The following is a 27735-nucleotide window of genomic DNA, read 5'->3' as shown; positions in this document are numbered from 1 at the left end:
ATGCTTGCAAGGAACAGAGTGCAGCATAGAATCATAGGGTTGGAAGGGACCTCTGGAGATCATCTAGTCCAACCCCCCTGCCAGAGCAGGGTCACCCAGAGCAGGTGGCACAGGAACGTGTCCAGGCAGGTTTTGAATGTCTCCGGAGTTGGAGACTCCACCACCTCTCTGGGCAGCCTGTTCCAGTGCTCTGCCATCCTCAAAGTAAAGAAGTTCCTCCTCATGTTTAGGTGGAACTTCCTATGCTCAAGTTTGTGCCCATTACCTCTTGTCCTGTCACTGGGCACCACTGACAAGAGCCTGGCCCCATCCTCCTGACACCCACCCTTTAAGTAGCTGTTTAGGAGTAGGCATTTTATGCCTACTTTAAGTAGGCATTTAGGAGTGGAGCTGAATATATCATTTGGATGCTAGGCTGCAGTCTGTTTAGACTTTTTTCCTCCAGAGCACTCATTTCACTGTTTCAGGTACAAGCTTTAGAGCCAGAAGCAGAAAGCATGGAGGAGGCACCTGAGGACCTATTGGAGCGCCTAGCCCAAGCGGAAAAACTAGTTGTTCAGCTGAAGGATTTGATCCGAGAAAAGGATGCCCTACTCCAGCAAAAAGAAACTGTACTCAAGGTATCATTTCTTTTACCAGGGACCTAGGAACAAGAGTAAAATGCTGCTTCAGCTTTCTGGGCAAGACGGTCTCTGGTTACTTTTGAACATTTGGGACACCTGCACTACTAAATGCATCAATTCCAGAGAACTGTTGGAGTCCAAAGAATGGACCCTAACCCAAGAGAAGTAGGATAGCTTCTGTTCATTTTGCTTAGGGGTAATTCCTTCTAGAATAGATAAGTTATGTCCAAGTTATGTAGCATTTTGTCTCGGAGCTCCTCGAGGCCCGTGCAGATTCCTGGTGGCTCTAATAAACACTGGTATCTTTTGTGTGAGGTTTTTCTTTCCCCATTTCAGAGTGTTTGAGGCAGAGTAGGCTGTGCTGCAGTCACTCGGCATTCCAGTGGTTTTATGGCATGTAAGCAAAGATACATATTGCTTACCCTGAGGCAGGACATGAGAGAAAGTGCAGTTACTTGAGACAGTGTTGAGGGACTGCATATAACAGAGGACGGCAAACTGAGTTTGCATTAACTGCTAGTAGAAGTCCCTTGAGCGATCTGCCCCTTGAAGAGAAAGTACTAGAGCAGAAGCTAACTATTTTGCTGTGTATAGTGTTTCAGAGCAAATTTGTTTCCTGGATGTGTTTAAATGAGCACTGTTACTGGGACGGCAGGTTTGGGCAAAGAACAGCAGACAAATTATCTAACTTTTCCAAGTGGTGCTTTCAGGGTGATAGCACTAGAATTTTAACTGCACTCAGTTTGTATCTTTTTACAGGAAGAGCGAGAGGCTGCAGACGCTAAACTGATGAAGCTTAAACTTCAGGCCAAAGCCAAACTGGCCTCTCTGAACAAACGCATTGAGGAGCTGACAGAGAAAGGATCACCATTGCCTGCACAGACCGTATCAGAAGAGCAAGTATATCCCAAGGTTGGGAGAATAGGGCTACTTAAGGTGTGTTAGCTTCTACTGATCATCAGGTGCCACACTACATTTTAGGTCCCAGTGAGCTAGCAGGTCCTATCTCTTTTGTTAGCAGATTGTTCATAGTTCCAGTAAGGATGTCTGTGCTGTAGGAAGCCGGTCTGTCCAGCTTCCTTGTGCTGCAGATGCCCTTGGAGTGCACAACTTGATCTTCTTAAGGGTATGGGCCAGTTTCACTTTGTGTACCTTTGGTAATCTGTTGTAGCTAAGTTCTTTCCTGCAGAAATCTCTATCTGAGCTGTAAGTTTCAAAATGTTATCTGTCATGTGAGTACAGCAAAGGAGAGGGACGGTTGGCTGAAATACAAGAACAATGAGGTAAGGAGGTCATTGAAATTGAAAGACAGTAACTTAAATGTGCTTTAAAAAAAAAAAAAAAATTCCAGCCATATAACTCCCTGTGCCACCACAAAGTCTTGTGGTTGGCAAGACAATTGTGTCAAGATAGGTAAAAAATGAGGGGAAAGTGTCCTGCACCAAGATATTGAAGAAGCTATTAGCTACTAGCTAGAAGCTCCCATCGGAGCTGGTAATTTTTAAAAACTTAAAATTGTTCTGCTGACCACAGTTTTCTTTAAAAGTTATTGATACTAGCCAAGGGAAATGTGATAGAAGTCCAAACAGATTGCAAGACATCAGATGATGCTTGTTAAACCAGAGAAGATAAGGGTTATTTGAAACATTGAGGGGGAAAAAAAAAAAGATTATAGAAAGCATTAAATGGTGAGTGTGAAAGCTGTCAGCTGAGACTAATGGAGTAAAGATTGGTTCCATGACTTGTGCTCACTATTTTTGATTGATGGCATGATAAAATCATAGAATTATACTGTAATTCACTTTACTGTAATATTAATATTGTAATACTAATTAATACTGTAATTCACTTTACAATACGTTTTTGAGTATCTTTCTCAGTGCAAAGCAGCATTTCATTTTCATATAGGAAGAACTGAGTGATCTTGAGGATTGACATAATGGAAAAATAAAGCAAAATTTAGTAAGTGCAAGATCAAACACCTGTGGTGTCCTGCCACTGTGTACTGCGAGGCCATGAAAAAAATCACCCGGCTACAGAGGACAGTGAATGCCCTAGAGGCTGTTTAGCTATGTCACTTCACATTGCTGTCCTGCTGCTGAGACCTTTTTTGGTTTACTCTTGTGTAGCGTGTATACACCTGTGCGCTGTTACATTATTTTGTGTAGGCTTGCTGTTGTGGACTAATGAGTGTTCTTGCTTCAAAATTCAAATTTATCAGTTGAAGGCAAAATCAGGGAAAGGTTGTCATCGTTTAATCAGTGTGACGTAGATTTTAAAAAGAGGCCTATTCTTTTTCGCACAAGGCAAACAGTTATCCTTCCAACTATTGTACTAAGAGTAGGCTTCATGTGGAGTGTTGTCATATTCTGTTCACTTGGAATTAGGAAGGATAAATTCTGAGGGCAGCAGAAGACTTTCCATTCTCCCGTCATATATTAGTAGCTGCTCTTACTAGACACTCAAAGTAGCTTGTCTGTTTAGTCAACCAAAGGCAGAGAGGAAACATAATTTCTTTCTACAGTTGTATGAGGAAGGTAAGCACCAAGAAAGTGGGAAAACTGTTAAAGGGCAAGGACAGTACTGACGGGTGGAAATTAGGCATTAAGAAAAATTACCTTCTAACTAGAGGAGTGAGGTCTTGATAGAGTCTCCAGTGGAAACAATGTGGACCAGAGCCTTATTGGTTTTGGGTTAGAACATTGTTTAAGAGAAATCATGTTAGGGCAGTTACCTGCAATATTATGTGTTTGACCCAGAAAGCACTTTCTAGATACTTTCTTGTAAGGTTAGACTTACTGAGAAGCTACAGATTCCTCTATTTATTTAGAATTATTTCCCCAAGTAGATGTTGTCTTGAGTAATGGTGGTATTTCCTAGGCAGATATCTTGGCATTTGAAGATGAAAAATTTAGGTTAAAGTTGCATGTTGTGCTGAGGTATTGAACATTCATGGTTCCTTTTGGAAATCATGAGGGATAAATACAGAAAAGGGCTTTTCTTTCCTCTCCATGACAGGGGCCCCATGAGAAGGCTGTATTTTAAATATCTAATTGGTACTATTACTTTCTGGGCTTTTAACAGAGTGTCTTATTTTCAGGAGAATAGAAGTATCAGCTTATATCTTTCTATTAAGTAGTTGGTATTTGTATACAGAACAATTGAGGCTCATCTTAATTTGTGTTTATCCACTTTAAAAGTTTATGTTCAGATATAAGAGTTTATGCATTTTGGGAAAACGTGACATTTGAAAGCTTGAGCTCTGGGAACTTTGTAGCTGTGCTACTGTCCTTAATTGCGGTACTCCACCTACTGACCAGGGTGCAAGGACTTCTTCAAAAGCTTATCCAAATCTGATACTAAACATCAATCCTAAAAGCTAATCCCAAGTAAGCAAAGTAATTCATCTTTCCCTCCTAGCAACTGCTTTCCCTGAGCCTTATAAATGATATATATCCTTGGCTTCTTAAAGCTTCCTGCACTTACATTGTTTTGGTTTTTCCCCGTGTTCTACTTCTGAGTTTAAGAGCAATTAAAGCTTTCCTTGTCTGTTTTACCTGCTTCCAAAGACCTTCTCTGTAGGTGACACATCTTTTGAGGAACAGTAGCTTCTTACTTACTCTTATTACACTGACTTGTAAGTCCTTCTAAAAGCCTTCATAAATTTTTCAGAATGGGTTTAAAGGACATAAATACTCTGTACACTCCATGTGTTCTTGGTGATCTTTGATCCAATACCTGTAACAAGGAAGAGGAGAGAGGTACATTTTGTATATATTCAGTCAAAAATCCCCAGCCCTAAGGGCTTGAAGTAGTTGGGAGTGCTGTGATGATAACAATAGAAGGATGTTTTTCCTGCTTCTCAGTGACGGTGTTCACATGCTGAATCTGTTATGTGACTCTGCGTTAAGCAGGCATACGGCTGTGGTATGAGAGAATATCCTGCCATACAGATGGTCTTTGAGAGGCAAAAAAGGAGTGCAGGTGTAGTGTGCTAGTATGTCTGAGTAGACATAGCCCAAGGGCACGTTTTATGTGAAATGTCTGAGTTTAAATTTCATGGTCATGAACAGAGGGGTTTAATGCCTCAGAGTGGAGTGGAACTGATGATTGTTTGCATGTTCCCTTTGCTTATTTCTAACAGGTTCATTGCTATAAATGCCTTTAGTCTGAAGAGATTTCCACGGGCATTTTCTGTAATCTAGAATGTTTAATGTCTGCGCCTTTGTCATGCAGAGAATATCCTTCTATTGCTAATTAAAAAATGTTTAATTTCTGGTATTAGAGAAATCTGTGAAATTAAAAAGCCTCACAAATCAAGGTGGTCATATCGTAGATTATGTATTATAAACTAAGGTAAATAATATTATTAAATAAAACATATGGTAAGCATCCATGGATAATTAGCCATTCCAGAGTGATTTAACACTTCCCAATTTAAGACATCTTGTGCATATCTACACAGAAATAGGGAAAATAATTACTTAGCGCAGGACAACTTCATTTAAAGAAACAAAGAAAATGTAAAGTTAAGAAATGAAGGGATGTAGTAGAAATAAGCCTCTGGTTAGGAGTTAGAAGTGCGGTAGCATTCTAATTTTTAATATTTTTTTTTTTTAATTCACCAGTAATACTGATCAGTTTGCTTTCTTCTGTTTCTTTTCCCTTGCAATGTCAGAATAACCAAAATACAAGTGAAGGGCATAGAGAGGAAGCCGAAGCACTAAAACAGCAGCTCAAGGAGCGAGAGGAGACTGTTCAGGATCTGAAGGAACAGCTGGCTCTAGCAAAAGTGAATCTGAAAGATGCTGAAATCAAGTATGCAACACAGGTACAGAAATTTTTTTTTTCTATTCATTAGTCTGTTTGTGTGTCTGTATTTCCCACCCCACCACTTACACTAGCATGATAGAATAGAGTAGTTCAGCTGGAAGGGACTTCCAGTGTTCACCTGGTCTAACTGCCTGACCAATTCAGGGCTGACCAAAAGTTAAAGCATGTTGTTGAGGGCATTGTCCAAATGCCTCTTAAACGCTGACAGTCATGGGGCATTGACCACCTCTCTAGGAATCCTGTTCCAGTGTGTGACCACCCTCTTCGTAACAATATGTTTCCTAATGTCAAGTCTGAACCTCCTCTGGCGCAGCTTTGAACCGTTGCCACGTGCCTTGTCACTGGGTAGTTTAAGAGAGACAGTTGTTCCTGAGGACATGCTGCTGCTAGAGAGTATGGCTAAATCCTAAATACCTAGATCCTAGGGAGTACGGCTAAATCCAAAGTAATTTAGCCGTACTCTGGCCAAAGCACTATGCCCTCCCAGTCCAGCCAGTAGCATGGCTGAGGATGTGTTCCCAGCAGGTGCGCATCTACAGCTCCTGTGTATGTATATCAATATCCAGCTGCATAGATAGCACAACACAGCACTCACATGAACACAAACAGTGCCAACAGCCTCACCTTGTTGGCCTCTGTGGCAGCTGAGATGGGAGAATAGTAAGAATATATACAGATGTATGCTGTGGATCTCGCCATCAGCTGTGCTTAGACACTCAGCTGGCCCAGTAACTGTCCCCTGGATCCAGGTCTCCCTGGTTGATGCCATGTGCACATGCAAAGCCCCAGGGCCCACGGCCCCACTCCAGCTGCCGGTACAGACCCATCGCTCACACACACGTGTGCACAGGGATGACTGGTTCGTCCCTGGTCCCTCCAATAGCCATCCCCCCTGTACTGGCTTGCTTTTAGAAAAATGTGCACGTTAGTTCACATGTGTGCATGCACATGCACCACATCTGACCAGGGCTCCCCTGCCCCCTTCAGTAGCCAATCCCCAGCGTTGTTATCCTTGGAGAGACACAGACACACATGTGCACCCTGACCAGCACTCCCCTGGTCTCTCTAGTAATCAGTTTTCTGAGAGATTCACACATACACAAAAGCAGGTCTCATCCTTAGAGACCCCCAAGACCCTATGCTCTGTCAGCTGGCCAGAACTCCCTTAGTCCATCCAGTAGCCAGGTCTGCCTCTGGTCTCACCCTTGGGCACCATTCTTCCTCTGTCCTGGCACCCAGGCTACTTCATCTATTTGCCACCTAGTCCGGCTTGATGCTTGCTAATGGTCATACATTCGCTTGCATACTCGCACTTGTTCCAGTTTCTGGCACCATGTACATACAAGCCCTCTGACCTGTGGTCCCACTGCAGTTGCGGGCACTTAAGTTCAGTTGCTCTAATCTCTCCAGTTGCTAGTACTGCGGACACAGCCCTTTGACCCACAGTCTGATTCCAGTTACTAGCACTTGGACCCCCCATACACACACAAATGCACACTGAATAGAGGCCCTCTTCCGCAGTGACAGAATTAGAAATGGTGTTTGGTAAGAAGACAGGACAGACTGCTGATCGGTGCAGGACATGGACAGACAAGCATATTGAGCAGCCACTGTTTACACAGCTGGCCTCTTTAAATTCCCTTACTGTCTGGTTTTTTGTTTTTGTTTCTCCCCAGATCACCTAGGTAGATCTATTTCCCTGCCTTTCATTCCTCCTCTAAACATTCTGTAAGTCTTTTGCAATCCCACAATGCTGCTCATCCGTGTCCCATAATATATCCTATGCCCCTAGGCAGTAACCACCCTTTATGCAGAAGGTGCTCCACCATTTAGTCAGCTTAATGGGTTTCACGCTTGGACGATGGGACTGTTGGCCCTCTAAGGAGGGGGGCAACAGGCCCTGGAAAGGCCTGGACGGGATGTCCCTTTGTCCAGGTCAGAATCTGGGCTCTTCCCTGCCTGCCATTGCTGTTCTGTGATGGGCTTTGGAAAGCTGGAGCAGAGTATTCTTTCAGCTCCATTGCCTCTCTTTGTCTACAGTGGATGTGCAGAGGAGCTTTTTGTCACATAATGTAACAGCTGGTATTTATTTATGGAAAGATTTTTATTAATACTCTGAATTGCAGGTTTAGCTTATGATCTGTGAATTGGGCTGCATCCTATACAAATAAAACCCCACAAGTTTTATGAACTTGTAATTATATAGTAATAATATCTTTTATCATTCTGTATATTTTTAGATTAAATTCTATGGGGTTTGCTTTCTGGGATCTGAAATATTATCAGTTAATATTTATGTATTGGTAGCATAAAGATACCATTTGACCGGGGTGACATAGAGGATTATCAAGCTGAAGACCTCATCACACACATAATATGGTGGTGCGTGTTGAAAGCAAGCCTGCATGTCTGTCAAGCTCATAACCTTCTTTTTTTTTTTTTTTTTTTGTGGCTTATATTTTCAGATGAGCACCCTGCAGGAAGTGATTCAGGAGAAGGAAGCTCTCCTAGAAGAGCAGGTTCACCATCACCAAGCTGAACTGTTCAAGATAGCGGCCCAGTCAGATCTAGAAGCGGAGATGCAGCAGGTATGTTTGATGTAATAATCTTATTATGGGAGGAGACGGGAAAAGAAATTTTACCAGTCTGAAGACACCCTGAGAGAGCAGTTGTCATCAAAGTAACTCAGAAGGGGTGAGAAGAGATATGATTTGGTTGTTTGGGGTTTTTTTGGGATGCTACTTTGAGTCCTATCTTCAGTTTGCTGATTTGCTATCAGTTGAATCATAGAATCTGTTGGGTTGGAAGGGACCTTTAAAGGCCATCTAGTCCAACCCCCCTGCAGTAAGCAGGGACATCTTCAACTAGATCAGGTTGCTCAGAGCCTCATCAAGCCTGGCCTTGAATATCTCCAGGGATGGGGCCTCCACCACCTCTCTGGGAAACCTGTTCCAGTGTTTCACCACCCTCATTGTAAAGAACTTTATCCTAAGTTGAAAAGAAAGAACAGTTAAAAAGAAGTATTAAATTATTGTGCTCCAGTTCCCTGTATGTAAAACAACAGTGAGCTCTTCCTACTGCACCAGGGCTCCAGAGTAAGTATCAACAAAAATGAAGTTATTCAGGCTATTAAAGTAGCTGTGTTATGAAAATTAGATGTTTGGATGAAACCAGGAAATCTAGCCTTCTTATGTTAGCCTCACAGATACTGGTATAGCACTGACTCTCTCACAGAACCTGCGTACATTTCAGAGAAAGCTAGAGGAGCAGGAAGCAGCTCTGCTAGGACGAACTCAGGTGATAGAATTGCTGCAGCATGAATTACGTACTGCTGAACAACAAAACCAGGTACCTTTTCATGCTTTACTTATTGCTTTACTCTCACGTGTAAGTGGTGGATGGGGCCTTTGTCAGTAACTCAGAAGTTACCAGATTAGCTTATTTTTGGCACCAGGTTTACAGCATGAAATCAGCCAGGGGTGTCCTTTGGGTCAGGTTTTAGAGCTGCAGGTTTGTATGCGTTGGTTATAGTAGGTCCAGCCAAACAACAGGGACAAGGACACTGCAGCAGCCATCTCTAGTGGCCCAGATTCTGAGCAAGTGGACAGGGAGAAAATCTATCCATGCTCCGTGCTGCTGACTGTTATGTTCAAAGCCATCAAATACACAATGCTTTGCCTAAGAATAAAGTGCTGCTCTAGCTACGATGTTTCTGGACTGCAGCATCCAGGCCAGATCAGAGTACAGGCAGATATTCTTTGGTATGTCTTGCTGAGAACTTGATAATACGATTACACAGCTTCTGGAGTGGTATTGGCTCTTAATCGTTTTGGAGCATGAAGAGAATGAGATAAAGTCTGTGCATATATGAATATGTATAGATGTGCCCCTTGAGACAGGGTTTAGTATGCAATCATAGAATGGTTAGAGTTGGAGGGGACCTTAAAGGTCATTTAGTTCACCCCCCTGCCCTGGGCAGGGACACCTCCCACCAGCCGAGGTTGCTCCAAGCCCCATCCAACCTGGCCTTGAACCCCTTCAGGGATGGGGCAGCCACAGCTTCTCTGGGCAACCTGGGCCAGGGGCTCACACCCTCAGAGTGAAAAATTTCTTCCTGATATTTAGTCTAAATTTACCCTCTTCCAGTTTGAATCCATTACCCCTCGTCCTTTCACTGCATGCCCTTGTAAAAAGTCCCTCCCCATCTTTCTGTAAGCCCCCTTAAGTACTGAAAGGCTGCTATAGGATCTCCCGGGAGCCTTCTCTTCTTTAGGCTGAACAATCCCAGCTCTCTTAAGCCGGTCTTCATAGGACAGGTGTTCCAGCCCTCGGATCATCTTTGTGGCCTCCTCTGGACTTGCTCCAACAGGTCCATGTCCTGATGTTGAGGGCCCCAGAGCTGAACACAGTACTCCAGGTGGGGTCTCACAAGAGCGGAGTATAGAGGGGGAATCCCCTCTCTCGACTTGCTGGCCATGCTTCTTTTGGTTCAGCCCAGGATGCGATTGGCGTTCTGGGCTGTGAGCACACATTGCTGGCTCATGTTGAGCTTTTAGTCAACCAACACCCCCAAGTCTTTCTCCTCAGGGCTGCTCTCAATCCATTCTCTGCCCAGCCTGTATTTGTGCTTGGGATTGCCGTGACCCGGGTGCAGGACCTTGTGCTTTGCCTTGTTGAATTTCATAAGGTTTGCATGGGCCCACCTCTCAAGCTTCTCTGGGTCCCTTGGGACGGCGTTCCTTCCCTCCAGCGTGTCAACTGCTCCACACAGCTTGGCAAACAGTCGGCAAACTTGCTGAGGGTGCGCTCAATCCCAGCATCCATGTTGCCAGCAAAGATGTTAAATAGTACCAGCCCCAGCAGTGACCCCTGAGGAACGCCACTCATCACTACTCACCACTTGGATGTAGAGCTGTTGACAGCAACTCTTTGAGTGTGACTGTACAGCCAATTCTTTATCTGCTGGGTGATCTGTCCATCAAATCCATGTATCTTCAATTTAGAGACAAGGATGTGGTATGGGACAGTGTCAAATGCCTTGCACGAGTCCAGGTAGATATGTCAGTTGCTCTTCCCTTATCCACCAATGCTGTAATGCCATTGTAGAAGGCAGCCAAATTTGTCAGGCATGATTTACCCTTAGTGAAGCCATGTTGGCTGACACCGATGACCTCTTTATTTTCCATGTGCCTTAGCAGAGTTTCTAGGAGGATCTGCTCCATGATCTTGCTGGGCACAGAGGTGAGACTGACCGGCAATCTCTTAAAAGGCTTGTTTGCAGATATAGGATTAGTGTATTTTTAAACTTTTTTCCATTATCTGAACTTCTGAAAATAATTCTCCATCCCTTTAGAACAGACTTACACTGTGTCAGTCTCATGTTAGTAGGCTGCACAGTCTCCAGCCAGTCTAGTGCTGAACCTCACTTTGGGAACTTTTACACACTTAACACACCACTCTGTTTTCTTTTCCCGTGTGTCCCAGCCAAGCACAGTGGTGGGACCTCTTACTACGAGGAAGAGGTGAAGAGCTTCAGTGAGCTGACTTGTACTCTCTACTGATCACATTGCTCATCGGGGTGTTTCATGGAGTGGTGGAATGGATATCTTCATGGCATGGTTGTTGCAGTCCCCTGATGACTCCTCTGTGGCTTTGACTCCCCTCATGCATATTATGTGGTCAGAGGGAGACCTTGGTAGACATAAACTTGAGACCATGTGGCTGAAGTTTCTCTTCCTACCCATAAAGTAAAGGGAGCTCCTCAGTATAGCATAGCTCCTGGCTATGCTGACTGTCCCCAGCTCCAGGGGGAGGAAGTTTGACAAAAGGAATTCTGGCAAGTGTAGGGTCGGTTTCTATTCCTTGGTTGTCTCAAATCTCTTGTCAGTGTCGACTAGCTTTCTGGGATCTTTCTTAAAGCAGTGGGCACTGTGTGGAGCACTCTGTTACCTCCAGTTTCCTACGTGAGCATTTTTGACCCCCTTTCACGTACACACTCTTGTTCTGGCTTTTAATTGTACTCTGTAATTGCTGAGTTCCTCCCCTTTTGTTGTAGTCCTTCCTCCCCTTTTGGGGAAGCTTTCTTTCCTCTAGAAGAGAACTCATGGCCACTGTTCTGTTGTGTCTTTCCTCAATGTTCCTCTGCTCTAAATTAAGACTTAGCTTTTCTCTACCAAAATTGAGAGTTCTTGTTTCTTCCAGAATTGTTTTCTTGCAATTTGTAAGTAGTAGGGCAGTTTCTTTCTAACAAATTGAGATTTCTGCCATATTTATTTCTTCCTTTGTGCTACTTAGTATTTGAAAAGGATTTTTAATGGCAATTTTATGACACAATTCAGGTACTTTATTTTGGCAATGTATTAAACTAGTTGAGAGTTAAATCCATTTCCATATTCTGTTACAGACACTCCTAGATCAGTGCCAGAAGATGGAAGTGGATCTAAGCTCCCTGAGGGGTGTTCTAGATGCAGAGAGACGAGAGTCTCAGAATCTCAGAGAAAAGATGGAGCTGGAACTAGCTGAGAGGAAGCAGTCTTCCCATTGCTTGCAGGAGGAGTTGCAGTGTCTCTCAGAACAGCTGGAAGAGGCAAGAAGAGCACAAGCTGAATTAGAGGTGAAGCATAAAGACCTGGAGCGGGAACAAAGGCTGGAGATAGAAGAGAAGAACCTGCAGATGAATTGCCTTAAGATGGCTGAGCAAGAGCTGCACTCTAGCCATGCTGCCATTGTAGCTGAAAATGAGCAGCTGAAACAGGATGTTGACCGGCTGTTGGTGTTATCTGCCGAAAACAGTGCTACGATACAGAAACTACAGGGTGAGCAAGCACAACGGTTTGGTGAAGCAGGTTCTCAAGAGCCTAAGGATCATTGGGTTTCCTTCTGTTTGACTTTGTTTTGATAATAGCTTATAAGAGTCTTGATATAACAGTTCCTAATTGCATAAGAACATAGGGGTGGTTGTAATGTATCGAACTAAAGGTCTCTCTAGTGCGATTCCACCTTTCTGTCTTTGGCAGCGACCAAAGTCGGTTGCAAAAGGAGGAGCATAAGAGTAGGGCAGCATATAGGGTCCTTTCCTTGTGTACTATTGCAGCCTGTAATCTTTTGAGGTTTATGGATTACAGGCCTGGCAGCCTGACTTCGGTACCAGGAAAGATCACAGAGAGGATCATCTTGAGTGAGCTCTCACGGCACAGGCAGGGCAGCCAAGGGATCAGGGCCAGCCAGCATGGGTTTAGGAAGGGGAGGTCCTGCTTAACCAACCTGATCTCTTCCGATGACCGTGTCCCCCGCCTTCTGGACGCGGGGAAGGCTGTGGACGTTGTGTATCTGGACTTTGGTAAGGCTTTTGACACCGTCCCCCACAGCATTCTCCTGGAGAAGCTGGCGAATCACGGCATAGACAAGTGTACTCTTCGCTGGGTTAAAAACTGGCTGGATGGCCGTGCCCAGAGAGTTGTGATTAATGGTGTGAAATCCTCTTGGTGGCCGGTCACCAGTGGTGTCCCTCAGGGCTCAGTTTTGGGGCCGGTTTTGTTTAATATCTTTATCAATGATCTGGATGAGGGGATTGAGTGCACCCTCAGTAAGGTTGCAGATGATGCCAAACTGGGTGGGAGTGTTGATCTGCTGGAGGGTAGGAAGGCTCTACAGAGGGACCTAGACAGGATGGATCGATGGGCCAAGGCTAGCTGTAGGAGGTTTAATAAGGCCAAGTGCCGGGTCCTGCATTTCGGTCACAACAACCCCAAGCAATGCTACAGGCTTGGGGCAGAGTGGCTGGAAAGCTGCCCGGCAGAAAAGGAGCTGGGGGTGCTGGTGGATGGCCAGCTTAACATGAGCCAGCAGTGTGCCCAGGTGGCCAAGAAGGCCAACAGCGTTCTGGCTTGTATCAGGAATAGCGTGGCCAGCAGGAGCAGGGAAGTGATGGTGCCTCTGTACCCGGCACTGGTGAGGCCTCACCTCGAGTGCTGTGTTCAGTTCTGGGCCCCTCTGTACAAGAGGGACATTGAGGTGCTGGAGCGTGTCCAGAGGAGAGCTACCAGGCTGGTGAGGGGTCTGGAGACCAGGGCATGTGAGGAGAGGCCGAGGGAGCTGGGCATGTTTAGCTTGGAGAAGAGGAGGCTGAGGGGAGACCTCATTGCCCTCTACAGCCACCTGAAAGGAGGGTGGAGAGAGGTGGGTGTTGGCCTCTTCTCCCAGGGGAATAACAACAGGACCAGAGGAAATGGGCTGAAGCTGCAGCAGGGGAGGTTTAGATTAGAGATTAGGAAGAATTACTCTACTGAAAGGGTGGTCAGGCACTGGAACAGCCTGCCCAGGGAGGCGGCTGAGTCACCATCCCTAGAGGTGTTTAAGAAACGTCTAGATGTGGCACTTCAGGGCATGCTCTAGTGGCAGAGATTGTAGCGGGTTTTTTTGTGTGTGTATGGTTTGGCTCGATGACCTCAAAGGTCCTTTCCAACCTTGCAGATTCTATGTTTCTATGATTTCTTGAGCCAGATATATTTTTTAATTAACTTTAATAACTTCTTGGATTTTTTCCATCAACTTACATAAGTTCTTCTTAGATGTGCCACATTCTCCAGAGTCTGAGTTTCTACTGACGTTATAAGTAAAACAACCAAGGAAAGCAAACAGTACCATTTTCTCTCTACACTTGTATTAGAACTAATAACATTGATCTTGGCTCAAACTATTACTTCAAATTGGTTTTCTTCCAGCTCCCTTACGTCCCAAAAAAGAAGCAGTGACTGAGAGATAAGGGACTTATCATGTGTAGTATTGTGCATATGTGTAAACTGGATATATTTCAGCAAAAAAGACAAGAACACACCTTAACTCCCCTTTTCCCCCTCCATTAGATGAACTTGTACAGAAATCTGAGGAATTTGTCTGCTGTCAGAATGAGCTGTTGAAGAAACAGGTATGATATTTTCATACGAGTCTCCTGAAAATTTCCCATGTGTTGAGGAACTGAAACAGAATGAAATGTTTGGATTTCCTTTTTTATGATGTATTGCTTGAGAAAGGCTCTTATGGGTTCTCTTAGCTGATGGGCAGACATATTATGACTATGGAAGCCTGGAAAGAAATAAGAGCCAATTTGAGTAATTTAAAAGTTGCCAATCGATTTGTTAAAAGCTTAACTGAAAGATCAAAGACTAATGTATATGTGTAAACTGTACTGAAATTTATCTTTCTCCCCTACGTGCTATGTTTAAACAGGGTGAAACAACTTCACAGGAAAAAATAATAGATCAGGAAGATCAGAATGGGACTTCACTCCTACCCACAGAAAACTTGGAAAGACAGAAAACTGAAGGCGGTACGATTACTTTACTTATTTGAATATTCTTAAAATATTTAAGAATTCTTCTTGCCTTTTTTTAGATAATAAACATGTCCATGGTTACTGGTTCATTATGCTTTCGTTGCCAAGATCTTCAAAAATACTGTATTGTTCTTTCCAGTGATTAAAGTAGGATTTAGTTATAAAGGGAAAAGGAACTATTTGAATCTTGGACAGTGAACAGGCTGACAGAAACATGTAAGTAAACCATCTGGAATTATTAAAAAGACGGTTCATGTGCTTCATGTTCCTGCATGTATGATCTATGGTGACGGGTGAAAACAACATGGCAAAGATGTGAAAAAGCTAGGATGAAGACAGGGATGGTAATATTATGTGATTGCAGGGTTTTCCAGAAAAGGGCACCAAGGTTAGCTTCATTGTGGTAGGGCATATTAAGTTCAATGAAAAATTTTGGTTTTGGCTTTTTTGTTCCATTAATGTCAGTTTTGCGGAAGGATGGTAGAATAAATTTTCTATTCGTAGAATCATCTATGTTGGAAGGGACCTTTAAGATCATTGAGTCCAACCATCAACCCAACACTGCCAAAACCACCACTAACCCATGTCCCTCAGCACCATGTCTACCCATCTTTTAAATACCTCCAGGGATGGTGACTCAACTACTTCCCTGGACAGCCTGTTCCAGTGCTTGACAACCCTTTTGGTGAAGACATTTCTCCTAATATCCAATCTAAACCTCCCCAGCATAACTTGAGGCCGTTTCCTCTTGTCCCATCGCCTGTTCCTTGGGAGAAGAGCCCGACTCCCCCCGGCTACCCCCTCCTTTCAGGGAGCTGCAGAGAGCGAGAAGGTCTCCCCTCAGCCTCCTCTTCTCCAGGCTGAACACCCCCAGCTCCCTCAGCCGCTCCTCACAAGACTCCTGCTCCAGACTCCTCACCAGCTCCGTTGCCCTTCTCTGGACACGCTCCGGCCCCTCGATGTCCCTCCTGGAGTGAGGGGCCCAAAACTGGACAGAGCCCTCGAGGTGGGGCCTCACCAGTGCCCAGTACAGGGGGACGATCGCTGCCCCAGTCCTGCTGGCCACGCTGTCCCTGATGCAAGCCAGGATGCTGTTGGCCTTCTCAGCCACCTGTCCTTATCCATCTGCCAGTCCATCTGTCAAACCCATATCCCTGCAGTTTAGTGGCGAGAATGTTAGGGGGACTGTATCAAAGGCCTTACAGAAGTCCAGCTTTTAATCTGATATCATACCCTAAGTTAAGATTGAATATATCCAAAATGTACCTGGAAGGCGTTCATCAGCTTTCTTAAAAAGAAGGTCCTTCCTCTGCTGAAAGGAGAACCTGAAAAATGCAGTGACTTTTAGAGCTTCACTGTCATGTTACTTAAAAGGTCTCTCCCAATGCATGTTTACTTGTGTGTTTACTTGAAAACAAACTTCTTTTCTTGTAATTCTGTTTCCAGTGGGTGTGTTGAGCACTTGGTTACTGACATTTTTTAATATTTTAAACCCTGGGAGATGTAATTTTTTAAAGAAAACACCAAAAGATTAAATGGAAACATGTAAAAAATAATCATCTTTTAAACCTCCTCTGTAGATTCTAAATACTTTGTTGCTCTTCTTCATCTCCTGATGACTTTCTAATTTGTCAGTCTTATTTAAAGCGTGATGCCTAAAACTGCCCATAGTACTCCAGCCTTAACTTGAGTAGAATGAAATAAGGATTTACATATAGCTACCTTATATTTTGCAATTTCCTATGATTTTCAAGCAGACCTCAACAAATGCCTCAAAACTACTTAACTATAATTTTCTTAAATGTAAACACTTTCAAAGTCTTTGTACAGCCTTAATTTTCATAGGCTTAGCAGTGCATTGTATCAGTATATCTTTACTAGCCACATGGATTCCTTAAACTTTTCTTGAAGCAGCTCTTTGAGTGATTGAATGTCTCTGTGTGCTACATAAGAAACCATGGAGTTTACCTTTTTCTACTTTTTCCTCCACACTAAGAAAATAGATAAGAGTTAGGTTAACAGTCGGACTGTATGATCTTAAGGGTCTTTTCCTACCTAAGTGATTCTATGATTCTATCATCTTCAGGAAAAGCGTATGAAGTTCAGTCAGTTTCCAAGAAAGAAAACATCTGGATTGAGATCACTGCTCAGAATGGTGCCAATTCACCAGTTTACTGGGTGGTGGTAGTGACTTGTATCTTGTATATTCTTTTACCATTGTTATCATTATGCTGTTTTCCTTTTCTGATATTGTTCTATTAAACTGTCTTTATCTCAGCCTACAAGGTTGGGGTTTTTTTGTTTCCCCCTTTCCTTTCCCCTCCTTTTCTCCCTCTTCTCCCTACCCTCCCCTAGCCTTACGCTGGATGTCAGCACAACCTTCTGGTGTATCAGCAGCTTCTCCCAGTTTTGTGTCATCTGCAAGCTTGCTGAGGATGCAATATGCCCCATCATCAAGATGATTAATGATGTTGCACAGGATCAGACCCAGTATTAACCCCTGGGGTACACTGGCCTCCAACTAGGCTTCATGCCCCTGATCACCACCCTCTGGGCTGGCCATTCAGACACTTTTCAGTCCACCTCACTGTCTGCTCATCCAGCCCATCCATCAACAGCTTCTCTATGAGCCTCTTATAGAAGACAGTGCTGAAAGCCTTACTGAAGACCTTGATGATATCGAGTGCTTTCCTCTCCTCTACCAAGCCAGTCATTTCATCATATACGGTGACATACCTATCATAAATGCCAGTTTACGGAAATATAAATGTAAAAATATCCTGAGTCAAATAGCATCTGAGTTCTTGTCACGGATGTGGACCATGTCTTGACATGGACTGTGGCCCTTGCGTGTTTTATTCTTCTCTGATTCTAATGACTTCTCATTTCGTTTATATCCAAATGAAATATGAAACATTTTGCTACAATAGTTCTTTCTTTCCCCTCCTTTATAAAAATGATTCTTAAAACTTGAAACTCTATTAGCTGTCTTTTAATTTTAGTCTGTATAACAACAACTGTTCTTTTCTAAAAGGTGCTTAAAACAGTATGTTGTTTTGGTGGTTTGCCTCTTAAAAAAAAAACAAACCCAAAACACACTATCCGATTACAATGTTTTACATATATATGTGTACACATACATACACACACTATGTAAGTGTTACTAACAGCCATGTGCCCTGTTCTCTAAAGCTCCTGGAAGAATATCCTGTTACTCTCTAAATCAGGGTTTTAGTTTCCAAAGAAATTGTTTGTGTTTGAATGTTTCAGAGATACCACACTTGCAACTTGTTCTCAAGGAGCCTCAGCAGGAAGCTGTGATGGTCACAGAAAAGGCAAAGCAGGTAACGATTAAGCTGCTGAAATAAGCTAAAAGAGGTCAAGGACTGGCCTTAAAACAGCTAAGCCTTTTTTAACAATCCTCTTTGGAAGGTTATTATTAACTGGATTAATGATAAAATTAACTGGATTAATGATGAAAGACAGAAATAGCTTCCAAATACTGCATGTACTGTATTCTTATCAGACTGTATTTCCCTTTGTTGGCTGTCTGGAATTCTTGTGTCCTTCATCCACCCAATCCATATTCTTCCTATTTTCTGCCTCTTGTGAATTAGTTCTTCGTCAAAACCATAGACTAAACTCTGAGGCAGGTATCAGGAAATACAATTCCAAAGGCTCAGCTGTCATTATAGGACGCCTTTCAAACCAGCCCTATCCATTGCCACTGCCCTGGTGGGGATCTGGCAGACTGACTTGAGGAAGCCGAGTTCTCTTTGTTAAGTGTGAGACAAGTAGACTCTGTCTTTGTACTCTTCCACTGTGGCAGCTGCAGGTCCAGTTGCAGTCAGCCTACTGGTGACATCTGTACTAAGAATTTCTTGTAGAATTGTTTGTTAGCTTACAGCGATGTCTAGGCTCTTTATAGACTGCTCCGCTCTGTTACAACTTGCCAGCGCGGGGAAGGAGGTGCTGTGTTTTATCTAATACATTTCTCTCCATCAGAGAGAGTTTATAGTATATCTATTATTGTGAAGTATTAGGGCAAAAGTTGACATTTGGGACTCATGTTGGAACTGGAGAATGCATTTTGAGTCAGCTTATCCTGCTTGGCTTCAGATCCTTACATTCCAACTGCCTGGAATTAGTCGAGATGTAAGCTAGTGGATCAATGGATACACACATGCACGGTCTTTTCAAGGGCATGTGTAAGCCTTTGAGTTATTTTCTAGAGCTCCTTTACAGACAGTGGAGATAACAGGTTCTTTAGCATATGATTCACCTGAACCAAGGTGGATGTTTAAAATGGGTCAATGAACCCAGCCCTGGAATTGTCCATTTCAGTGTCTTAATTATAAAAAAAAAAATTAGCTAAATAGCTTGTATGTAAATATTTACACTTAAACAGCTATATCCTGCCATTTGTGCATCTGATGGCTTTTAGGCCAAGTCCTGTGTGGATCCAAACCCAGCTCAGGGGTTCGGGTCATGTGTGCGAGTTACTTGGATGCATGCCATACGTTCCATTTCAGTGCTTGGAGCTTGCGAAGGCAAAGTGCTTTAGAACTTGGGTCTGGAGATCATTCTCTCATGATTGTGTGACCTGTTAGTGCCCTGTACTTACATTCTAGGTAGTTACAGCAAATGTTAATTCTGAACGCTTCATTTCATTTTCATTCTTTTCCTGGTTGAGTTGGGGTTGTTTTTTTACTTTCTTTTTTTTTTTGGGGTGGGGAGGGAGTAGCCTTTTTTAGAGACGCTTTACTTAGTTCTGACTCGTAGTCTCCTTGTACTCTAGTTCAAACCTTTCCCGCAGAAGTAGTACAAATGGTGTCTATTGTTTGTTGTGGTGAAAGACAACATTTGTTGGGAACTAGCCAGAAATCTTGCCATTCACTTTAGGCGCATGTTAACTTGTAAGCGGACTTTTCAGAATGAAGAAATCAGTAGATGAGTCTTAGTTCTTGTATGGATGTCAACAGCAAACTAACCAATTTCCTGGGCTTTATTCAGCACCTTTGTGTGGGCAAAAAGAATTTGTGTCTGTGAAATAGCAAAATCTCCTCTCTCTTCTTCAGCAGTCAGGTTCTGTCCTGTCTGACAGAGAAATGGGAGATGCATAGCAGTTAATAGATTGTTGTGAGGTGGTTTGTTTGTCTGCGTGGTGGAGCCTAGTGTAACTTTCCTGGGAAGACTGCAGGTTCTTTATCTGCTGGAGCGGTGAGGCATACAGTGACAAACACATGATTTCACACCTTCTCTGCTTGGGTGGTTCAGTGCAAGGTTATGAATCAATAGTTAGTCCCTTTGAAGCAGTAAGGATGGAAGAGGAAGCATCTCAAGGTGGGAAGGATGTTATTATAATTGTTGCATCCATTGATATCCTAATCTGCTGAGATATGTCCTAGTGTCTTGCTTGACATCAAAACCAATCTACCTTATTTAAAATTTATTTTCATTAGGCGTTGTTGCGTATAAAGTGGTGACTGATAGTTTTTACTTAAAGCTTGGTTGGGCAGCAGGCAGCTAAGATAGCTATCTTCTAATGCAAAGATCATGGCCAAAACTGAGTATTTTTTGTTCAATAGAATAAGGATTTTGGACCTGAGGTGAAATTGCAAGACTTGCAGACTCTGGAAGCTCCAGCCTCTTATATAGACTGCTCTTCTACTCCTACAGGTGAGGACACAGAATAAGGCATGTAACAAGAAAATTGTGGGAATTTGAGAAGTTTCAGGGACAAATTTAAGGTGATTCGGAAAGAGGAGCTTTGAGATCAGAATCCAAAGATGTACGGGAGATAGAAAAGATGCACACAAGGTAGAAGAGAACATTCTAATGTGGGATGGATAGGATATATCAGAAGAGAAGAAAGAAGTAGTTACCAAGATGAGAAAGGGAGAAGGGTTTGAAGGGAGAGTGTGTTTGTAGATGAAAAGGCTAATGTGTAACACACAAAAGAGAATTAAGATAAGATGAAGAATTGGGTTCTTCTCTGCAAGCTAGTAATTTGGTTTTTTGTGTGTTTGGAATTACCATCAACCCCTGCCCATGAATAATTTAAGAAAAAGAAACCAACTCGCATCTCTCTTTGCCTCTTAATTTTTCTGTAGAAGTTAGATATAGTGTAGAATTAGGTGATGCCAGCACGTAGCAAATGCAGGAGGTTTTGCATGTGCACAGCTATTGGGGATGTCTGGGTGCAATGCATAGGCTCAAACTCCTTTTTTTTTTTTTTTTTTTGTCTTTCTCACCTCAGAAACTAGAGACGCTCCAGTCCCATGTATTGTTTCTCCACTTACCTACTGACTTTCCATGCAACTTGTTATGCTGATGGTGACAAGTGTACTTTTTATCACTAGGTGTGTCAGGAGAGCTGATGAATTTTGAAGTGCAGAAGCCTTTTGATGACACTTGGGTGCTCCCTGAGGTATAAATTTATTCTGGAACTTTTTTCCTCTCAATATTGTATGCATCTGGGGTTATGAAAACTTTAATTTAGTTTAGAAGCTCCAAAGACTTGTTTTTTTAACATCCCATAACTTAAAGTGGTTGTTGCAACACTGCAGCAGGCTTTAAGAGATAGCTCTTCATTAATGGTTCCCCATAAATTGTTTCTGCCCTCCAAACCAATGAACAGACAGCCTTTACAACATAAGATGTTGACTTATTGATGGGCTGCCGATCCGTGCTTTCTGGGAAGGATTTGTGAATGCTTTTCTTTTGTAATCTGTTTTTGAAGGTGGGAGGAAACCCTAAGATAGTTGTTTGGAAAAAGCCAAGTGCTCTGGTCCAGATACTTTGTCTAGTGTTTTCACTTTGGAGATGGACACAGACTGAAATATGGGCTTCTAAACTGTTTCTTTGCCATGTCAAATGGGCAGATAGAATAGGGGACAAAACCACAAAACCTCCTCATTCAGAGACTATGGATAGGATGCCAGGAAAATGTGACTGGATTAGTACACCGGAGGGCTTGCGGGAATCACAGGAGAACTGAAACACTTCAGAATCATACTATGTTGTAATCGAGAGAGAATTGGGAAATAAGGGAATAGGAAGTTAATTTGTGGTCTAATCCTAAAGCCAGAATCTTTCATGCTGCAGCTTCATGAACAGAAATGATCTGAGGAGACTTCCTGTTATTAGTGAGGCTACTGTTTATTGCAATAGCCAGCTCAAGAAAGAGTATCCCTAAACTACGAAATGTGGAAAGCAGATACTTCCAAAAGTGACCCTTTCACAGGATTCAAAGGAAAATTGAAACCTATTATTTTATTTTAGGCGAGAACAGATGGCCTTCCCAATGGAAGTGAGCAGTTTACTGGGGAAAGCTGTTCGCCTGGAATTCTGGAGTATCTTGCTGCAGAGAAACAGAAAGAGCTGTCAGTTCTGCTGCTGGAGCTGAAAGAAGCCCAAGAAGAAATAACTTTTCTGAAAAGGCAGCTCAAGGGCTCAAATAGCCAAACTTCTACAGGTAACCAAACAGGAGAAGCAGCTAACCAGCTGGAATATAATTCCCAGATACAGTTTATTGAGAGAGAAGACCAAAAGACTTCAGATACACAAAATGAGTTGGGCAGTAGTTCATTACTGAGAGAAATAGAAATGCAGCAAATTGGTGTGCTTCAGGAAAACAGCATCAGTCTTCAAGAAGTGCCGCAGGGGAGCACTGTCCCCTGCAGAGAGGAGGTGGAGGCAACGCAAGAAGTCTCTACAGCAGATCCAGAACCTGGCACCTCTCAATCTCAAGAACTGATAAAGTTACGAGAGCGAATTACAGAACTGCAAGTAATGCTGCAGAAATCAGAAGAATCCTATAAGAAAGATCTAGGAGAAAAAGGTGCAGAAATAAATAGGCTAAACCAATTGGCTGAGGAATACAGAAAAAAAATTGAGGATTCTGACAGTGCATTTTGTGTTTTGTCTGAAGAACGAGATCAGCTCCTGTGTCAGATGAAGGAACTTTCTACCATAGCAGAACTGAAAGAGCAAGTGAAGCAACTTGAGGAAAATCTAGCTCTTTCAGAAAAGCAGAGACTGTCAGACAGTCAAAGCATTCTTCTGAGAGAACAAATCCAGAGCCTTAAAAATGAATTTAAATCTAAGGAGGTAAAAATTGAAGCTTTGCAAAAAGACTTGGATGAAGCACAACTTCAGCTTTCTGACCAGGACACGCAACTAAAAGATCTGAGAAGCCAGATTGAGAAAAAGGAATGTGAAGTACTTGATCTAGAACAACTTTTGAGGAAGAATACAGCTGAGATAGAAGAGCTTTCCCAAAACTTAGCCTCAAAGGAACACAAAGCAGCAAGCCTAGAACAGCTTGTTGCTGAGCACACCAGGTCTATAGACAGCCTGCAACAAACCTTGCATGAGAAAGACCAACAGATGACAGAGATCAGCGTCAGCATGTCTGAGAAAATAGTGCTGCTGAATGAAGAGAAATTTTCTCTAGAAAATGAGCTGAAGAGTCTTAAAGAGCAAACAAGTCTATTTTTAAAAGTCCAGGCAGAAAAAGACCAAAATGTAGATGCTGGAGATACAAACCTGAAACGTGGGGCATCTGAGCAGCAGTATGAGGCAGAGGCAGCATGTGATGAAAGTGAGGTATTAGAAAATAAACTTGAACTTCTGAAAAAAGAAAACGAGCAAGTAAAGCGGAAGCTGCAGGCAGCACTTATTAACAGGAAAGAACTTCTGAAAAAGGTTAGCAAATTGGAGAATGAATTAGTACAACTGAGAAAAGAACATGAATCAGAAACCTCAGTGGCTCGAGAAGCTGAAGGGGAAGAAAATGAGATAAGCGTGATAAGCAGAGAAGTGAATCTGGAAAGTCAGTCCAGTGAGGAGTATCTAATTCAACTGCTTTCTGAAAAGGAATCCGAGTTGCAGAGCATCCGGAAGGACCTGCTGGATAAAGAAACTAGTGAAGCACGATTGCAGGCAATGATTGAGGAAATGAGGAGAAGCTTGCAAGGTACAACAGACACTGTTTCAGTTAAAGATGAAATCATGGAGAGTCAGACAATTGCTGACAAAGAAAATGAAACCAATAAAAGCCCAAAAGATGATGAAGAAAATGAAAAAGATAGTTCAGCAGCTACAAATCTTGAAGAAAACCAAAAGTCTGCTCTGAAAGAGAGGATTTCAACTCTTGAACAAGAAAAAGAACAACTTCAAAAAAAACTTCAGGAAGCCCTGGTATCTCGCAAAGACACTATAAAAAAGGCTCAAGAAAAAGACAGGCATCACAGAGAACAGCTGAAACAGCAGAAAGATGAATACAACATCCTACAAGAACAATTTCATAAGCAAAGCAAAGAGAAGGAGAGCATCCAAGCTCAGCTCAGACAACTCCAAGAACAGAAAGGATCAACAGGGAGTGTTCTTGGGAATCAAGGCGAGTTGGATTCTTCATGCATGGAAGCAGAAAATACAACAGATAACAAGCTTATACCAGTTGCAGATGTTTCTGGGGAAGAGTTTAAGAAAAAACTTGAAAAATTGCAGATGGAGAAAGAGGAATTGGAATATAATGTTAGTCATATGCAAAGTGAAATTGCTTGCAAATCAGAATTAGTCTTTAATTTGCAAGAGCAAGTAGCACAGTTGTTTCTGGACATAGAAGTGCTGAAGAGAACCTCTGACCAAGCTGAAGCTAAGGCAGCAAGTCTTCAGACAGAACTGGACGAGAGTCGAGCAAAAATTTCTAGAGAGGGCAGTCTGGAAGACCTGAAAACACTTATCCACCGAAAGGATGAAGAAATGGAATTCCTCAAGTTGCAGTTAAGGGAGAAAAGTGAAGCTCTCAATAATGTGCAGGCACTGTTGCTGGAAAAAGAGGATTCAGTCAGGAAACTATGTAGTGAGTTGGAAACTCAAGCTCAGGTACATGAGGAACAAAGCAAGCGACTGCAAACAGAGTTGCTTGAAATTCAGGAGAAGCAAGACGATGGTGCAGAAGCAGCTAAGCAGAAGAATCAAATGCAGAGAAAGTTGCAAGCTGCACTTATCTCTAGAAAAGAGGCACTAAAGGAGAGTAAATCTCTAAAAGAGGAGCTGGCTAATGCTAAAACTACTATTGAAAATCTTTGTGTTAAGTTGACAAATATGGAAAGCCAAATATGTGGCCATGTTAAAGAAACAGATACTTTAACAGAAAAGTTAGCAGGCCTCACTGAAGAGCGAGAAAAACTTATTGCGGAAGTTGATAAAGTACTTACAGAAAATCAGAATCTTGATGGATGTTGTAAAAACCTGACACTTACTCTAGATAGAGTTGTTCTAGAGAAAGAGAAACTAGAGAATGAGATGGAATCCTTGAAGTGCCTTCAAGCCACTGAGAGTTCCGAGTGGCATGAAAAATACAGGGAGCTTCAGAAAGAATATGAAACTCTCCTGCAGTCCTATGAGAATGTGAGTAATGAGGCTGAGCGGATTCAGCGTGTTTTGGAAACTGTTAGGCAGGAAAAGCAGGAAATTTTCATTAAGCTGAAAAGTGTTGAAGCAAAAAAAGAGGAAACGGATAAGCAGCTACAGGAAGCCGGACAGGAAATTGATGGAATGAAGGAGAAAATGAGGAAATTTGCAAAATCAAAGCAACAAAAGATCCTGGAACTAGAGGAGGAGAATGAGAAGCTTAGAGCAGAGATGCGTTTTACAGATGGAGAGCTACACAGGACTGGAGATGTCTTTACAAATACTAGTCTGAAAGAAGATCTGGAGAGCTCTAGGAGGGACTACCAGTCTCTTTCTACTCAGCTTGAGACAGTAATGGCTGAAAAGGAGTCTCTTAATCAAGAGATTGCAGACTTAAAGTGTCAATTGCAGCTAACGGAATCTAAGCTGAAGGAAAGCAGAGAACTGGTAGACAAGTGTGTTGCTCAGACGACAGCAAGGGAAGAAACAAATCAAGCAGTTGCCGCACCACCACCAATGGAGAGGACTGAAAATCCAGTGGACATAAGTTTTGGACCAGAGTATCCTACTGCAGAGCTGGAACAAAAAGCCTTTGAAGGTGGTAGCCCTCGTGAAGATGTTGGTACCTACATACAGCAGATAGCTGAGCTCACAGAGCGAATCACAGAACTAGAAGATAATAGGAGGTCTTCAGAGCAGCAGCTGGGTGACATCCGCATGTGTGTTGAGACTTTAGCAGGTGAGAAAAGGGCTTTAGAGACCCAAATGGAAGAAAAAGTCCATGAATTGAATGCTCTTCGGGACACAGTAGCAAAGATGGAACAAATGGTCCAAAAAACCAAAGACGACCTTGTCAAGATGACAGAACTGAAGGACGCGCTAGAGGCTGACAAGGATGATTTGGAAGAAAGGCTCATGAATCAGCTGGCAGAACTGAATGGGAGTATTGGAAACTATCAGCAAGATGCAACAGACTTCCAGATCAAAAATGAGCAACTGAAACATGAGCTTCAGAGTTTGCAGAGAATGATGCAAGAACTGGAGGAGGAGAAATGTCAGATGGTAAAGGAGAAAAGTAAAGCAAGTTCAGAAAAGCAAAAGGAATTTGTAGAAAAGCTAAAATGCAGTTGGAGGGGAGACAGTGGCACACATGTAAAAGAGCTTCAAGAGCTGCTGAAACAGAAACAGCAGGAGATTAAGCAGCTGCAGAAGGACTGTATTAAAAGCCAGGAAAAGAACAGTAGTTTAGAAAGAACTGTTAAAGCTCTGGAATTTGTGCAGAGCAAGTCTCAGAAAGAGGTAGAAGCAGCCAAAGAGACTGTAGCTAAAGCGGTTGAAGACACCAAGAAAGCCCAAACAGAGCTTGCCCTCTGCAGGGTGGTATTGGATGACACCCAGAGTGAGGCAGCAAGGGTTCTAGCAGAGAGTGTCAAAGTGAAAGAAGAGTTGCAGGCAAACAAAGAGAATACTAAAATTCAAATGAAGAAGAAAGATGAGGAATTTGAGAGGAGACTGGAACAGGAAAAAGACAAGCACTCAAAGGAAATTAAAAACATGGAAGAAAAGCTGGCAACTTTGCAGAGGGAGAAAGACTATGTGGAAATAACTGTTGTTGATCTTCAAAACTCCTTGAAGACAAAGGATCAAGAAACCAAGCAATTGGAAGGCAGCCTAAACAAAACACTAGCCCAGCTTGCGGCCTTCACCAGGAGCATGTCTTCCCTTCAGGATGACAGGGACAGGGTGATAGATGAATCAAAAACGTGGGAGAAGAAATTCACTGAAACTATTCAAAAGAAGGAGGAAGAAATACGTTCAAAAGAGCAAACTTGTCTTATGCTAAAGGACCAGATGAAGCAGATGACCGTACATGTGGAAGAACTTCAGACTCATGTATCCAGGTAACAGAGGTCGTAATGACTCAGCTGGTATTCTTGTATTTTCTTTTGACAAGGCAGCAGCCAGAGGAGAGGTAGGGTCCCCCTTTGCTTTTGCAGTCTACCAGAAAGAAAGAATTTTGAATATGTTAATATGGTAAATGTGACATGTGATTGGCAAAGCTAATGAGTACCTAAGATGGAGAGCAGAATTAGTCTTCCTAATAAAGCCATAAACATAAGGCTTACCTTCTGAATCACTTGGTTTGGATAGAAAAGAAGTTTGGAGTTAATGTCGTAGGGACTTACTATTTGTTGTCTGCACTGTGGTACAGAGAGATTAACACTGTAAAATATTCCTTCTGATCATTAGGGTACCTGTGTTAAATCTCTTCTCTGTGACAAGCAGTAGCCATCTGAGTACTATCTAGAGTCTTTATTAATCTGAAATTTGAAAGAGTCCTTTGCATAGAGTTGTTGCATTCAGAGATTAAATTTGGCAGGTCAAGAGAACACTAGAATACATAATTCCAATTGAATCCCAAAATAGATTTTGAGGGAAAGATGAAGCTATGGAAATGTACGAAAATAGATCTCTGGGAATTTCCAAAATTCAAAATCAAACCATTCTTACATGACTAAAATT

At 42.6% G+C, this 27735-nt stretch overlaps 1 protein-coding gene across 8 annotated transcripts in view; it reads left to right on the top strand.

Moving 5' to 3' along the window:
• The window catches only part of GOLGB1 (golgin B1), a 57787-nt gene that overhangs the window by 7868 nt on the left and 22184 nt on the right, over positions 1–27735 (top strand). For 5 of the 8 annotated variants that reach the window (XR_008463288.1, XR_008463291.1, XM_054181557.1 and 2 more), the window contains 12 exons: positions 468–620; positions 1383–1559; positions 5302–5454; positions 7922–8044; positions 8691–8804; positions 11860–12271; positions 14321–14382; positions 14685–14784; positions 18061–18134; positions 20379–20469; positions 21153–21220; positions 22075–27113. Coding sequence is in view for 6 of the 8 variants with exons in the window: in XM_054181557.1 (XP_054037532.1) it covers positions 468–620; positions 1383–1559; positions 5302–5454; positions 7922–8044; positions 8691–8804; positions 11860–12271; positions 14321–14382; positions 14685–14784; positions 18061–18134; positions 20379–20469; positions 21153–21220; positions 22075–27113 (6566 nt within the window). In the remaining 2 variants the exon portion in view is untranslated. The remainder of the gene's footprint in view (positions 1–467; positions 621–1382; positions 1560–5301; positions 5455–7921; positions 8045–8690; positions 8805–11859; positions 12272–14320; positions 14383–14684; positions 14785–18060; positions 18135–20378; positions 20470–21152; positions 21221–22074; positions 27114–27735) is intronic. The other 3 variants (XM_054181582.1, XM_054181573.1, XM_054181591.1) reach the window with 3 other exon arrangements.

Source organism: Rissa tridactyla, chromosome 1 (assembly GCF_028500815.1).
Source record: "Rissa tridactyla isolate bRisTri1 chromosome 1, bRisTri1.patW.cur.20221130, whole genome shotgun sequence".
Classification (NCBI taxonomy): Eukaryota; Metazoa; Chordata; class Aves; order Charadriiformes; family Laridae; genus Rissa; species Rissa tridactyla.
The sequence above is the reverse complement of the archived record's forward strand: the minus strand, read 5'-3'. Positions and strand labels throughout refer to the sequence as shown.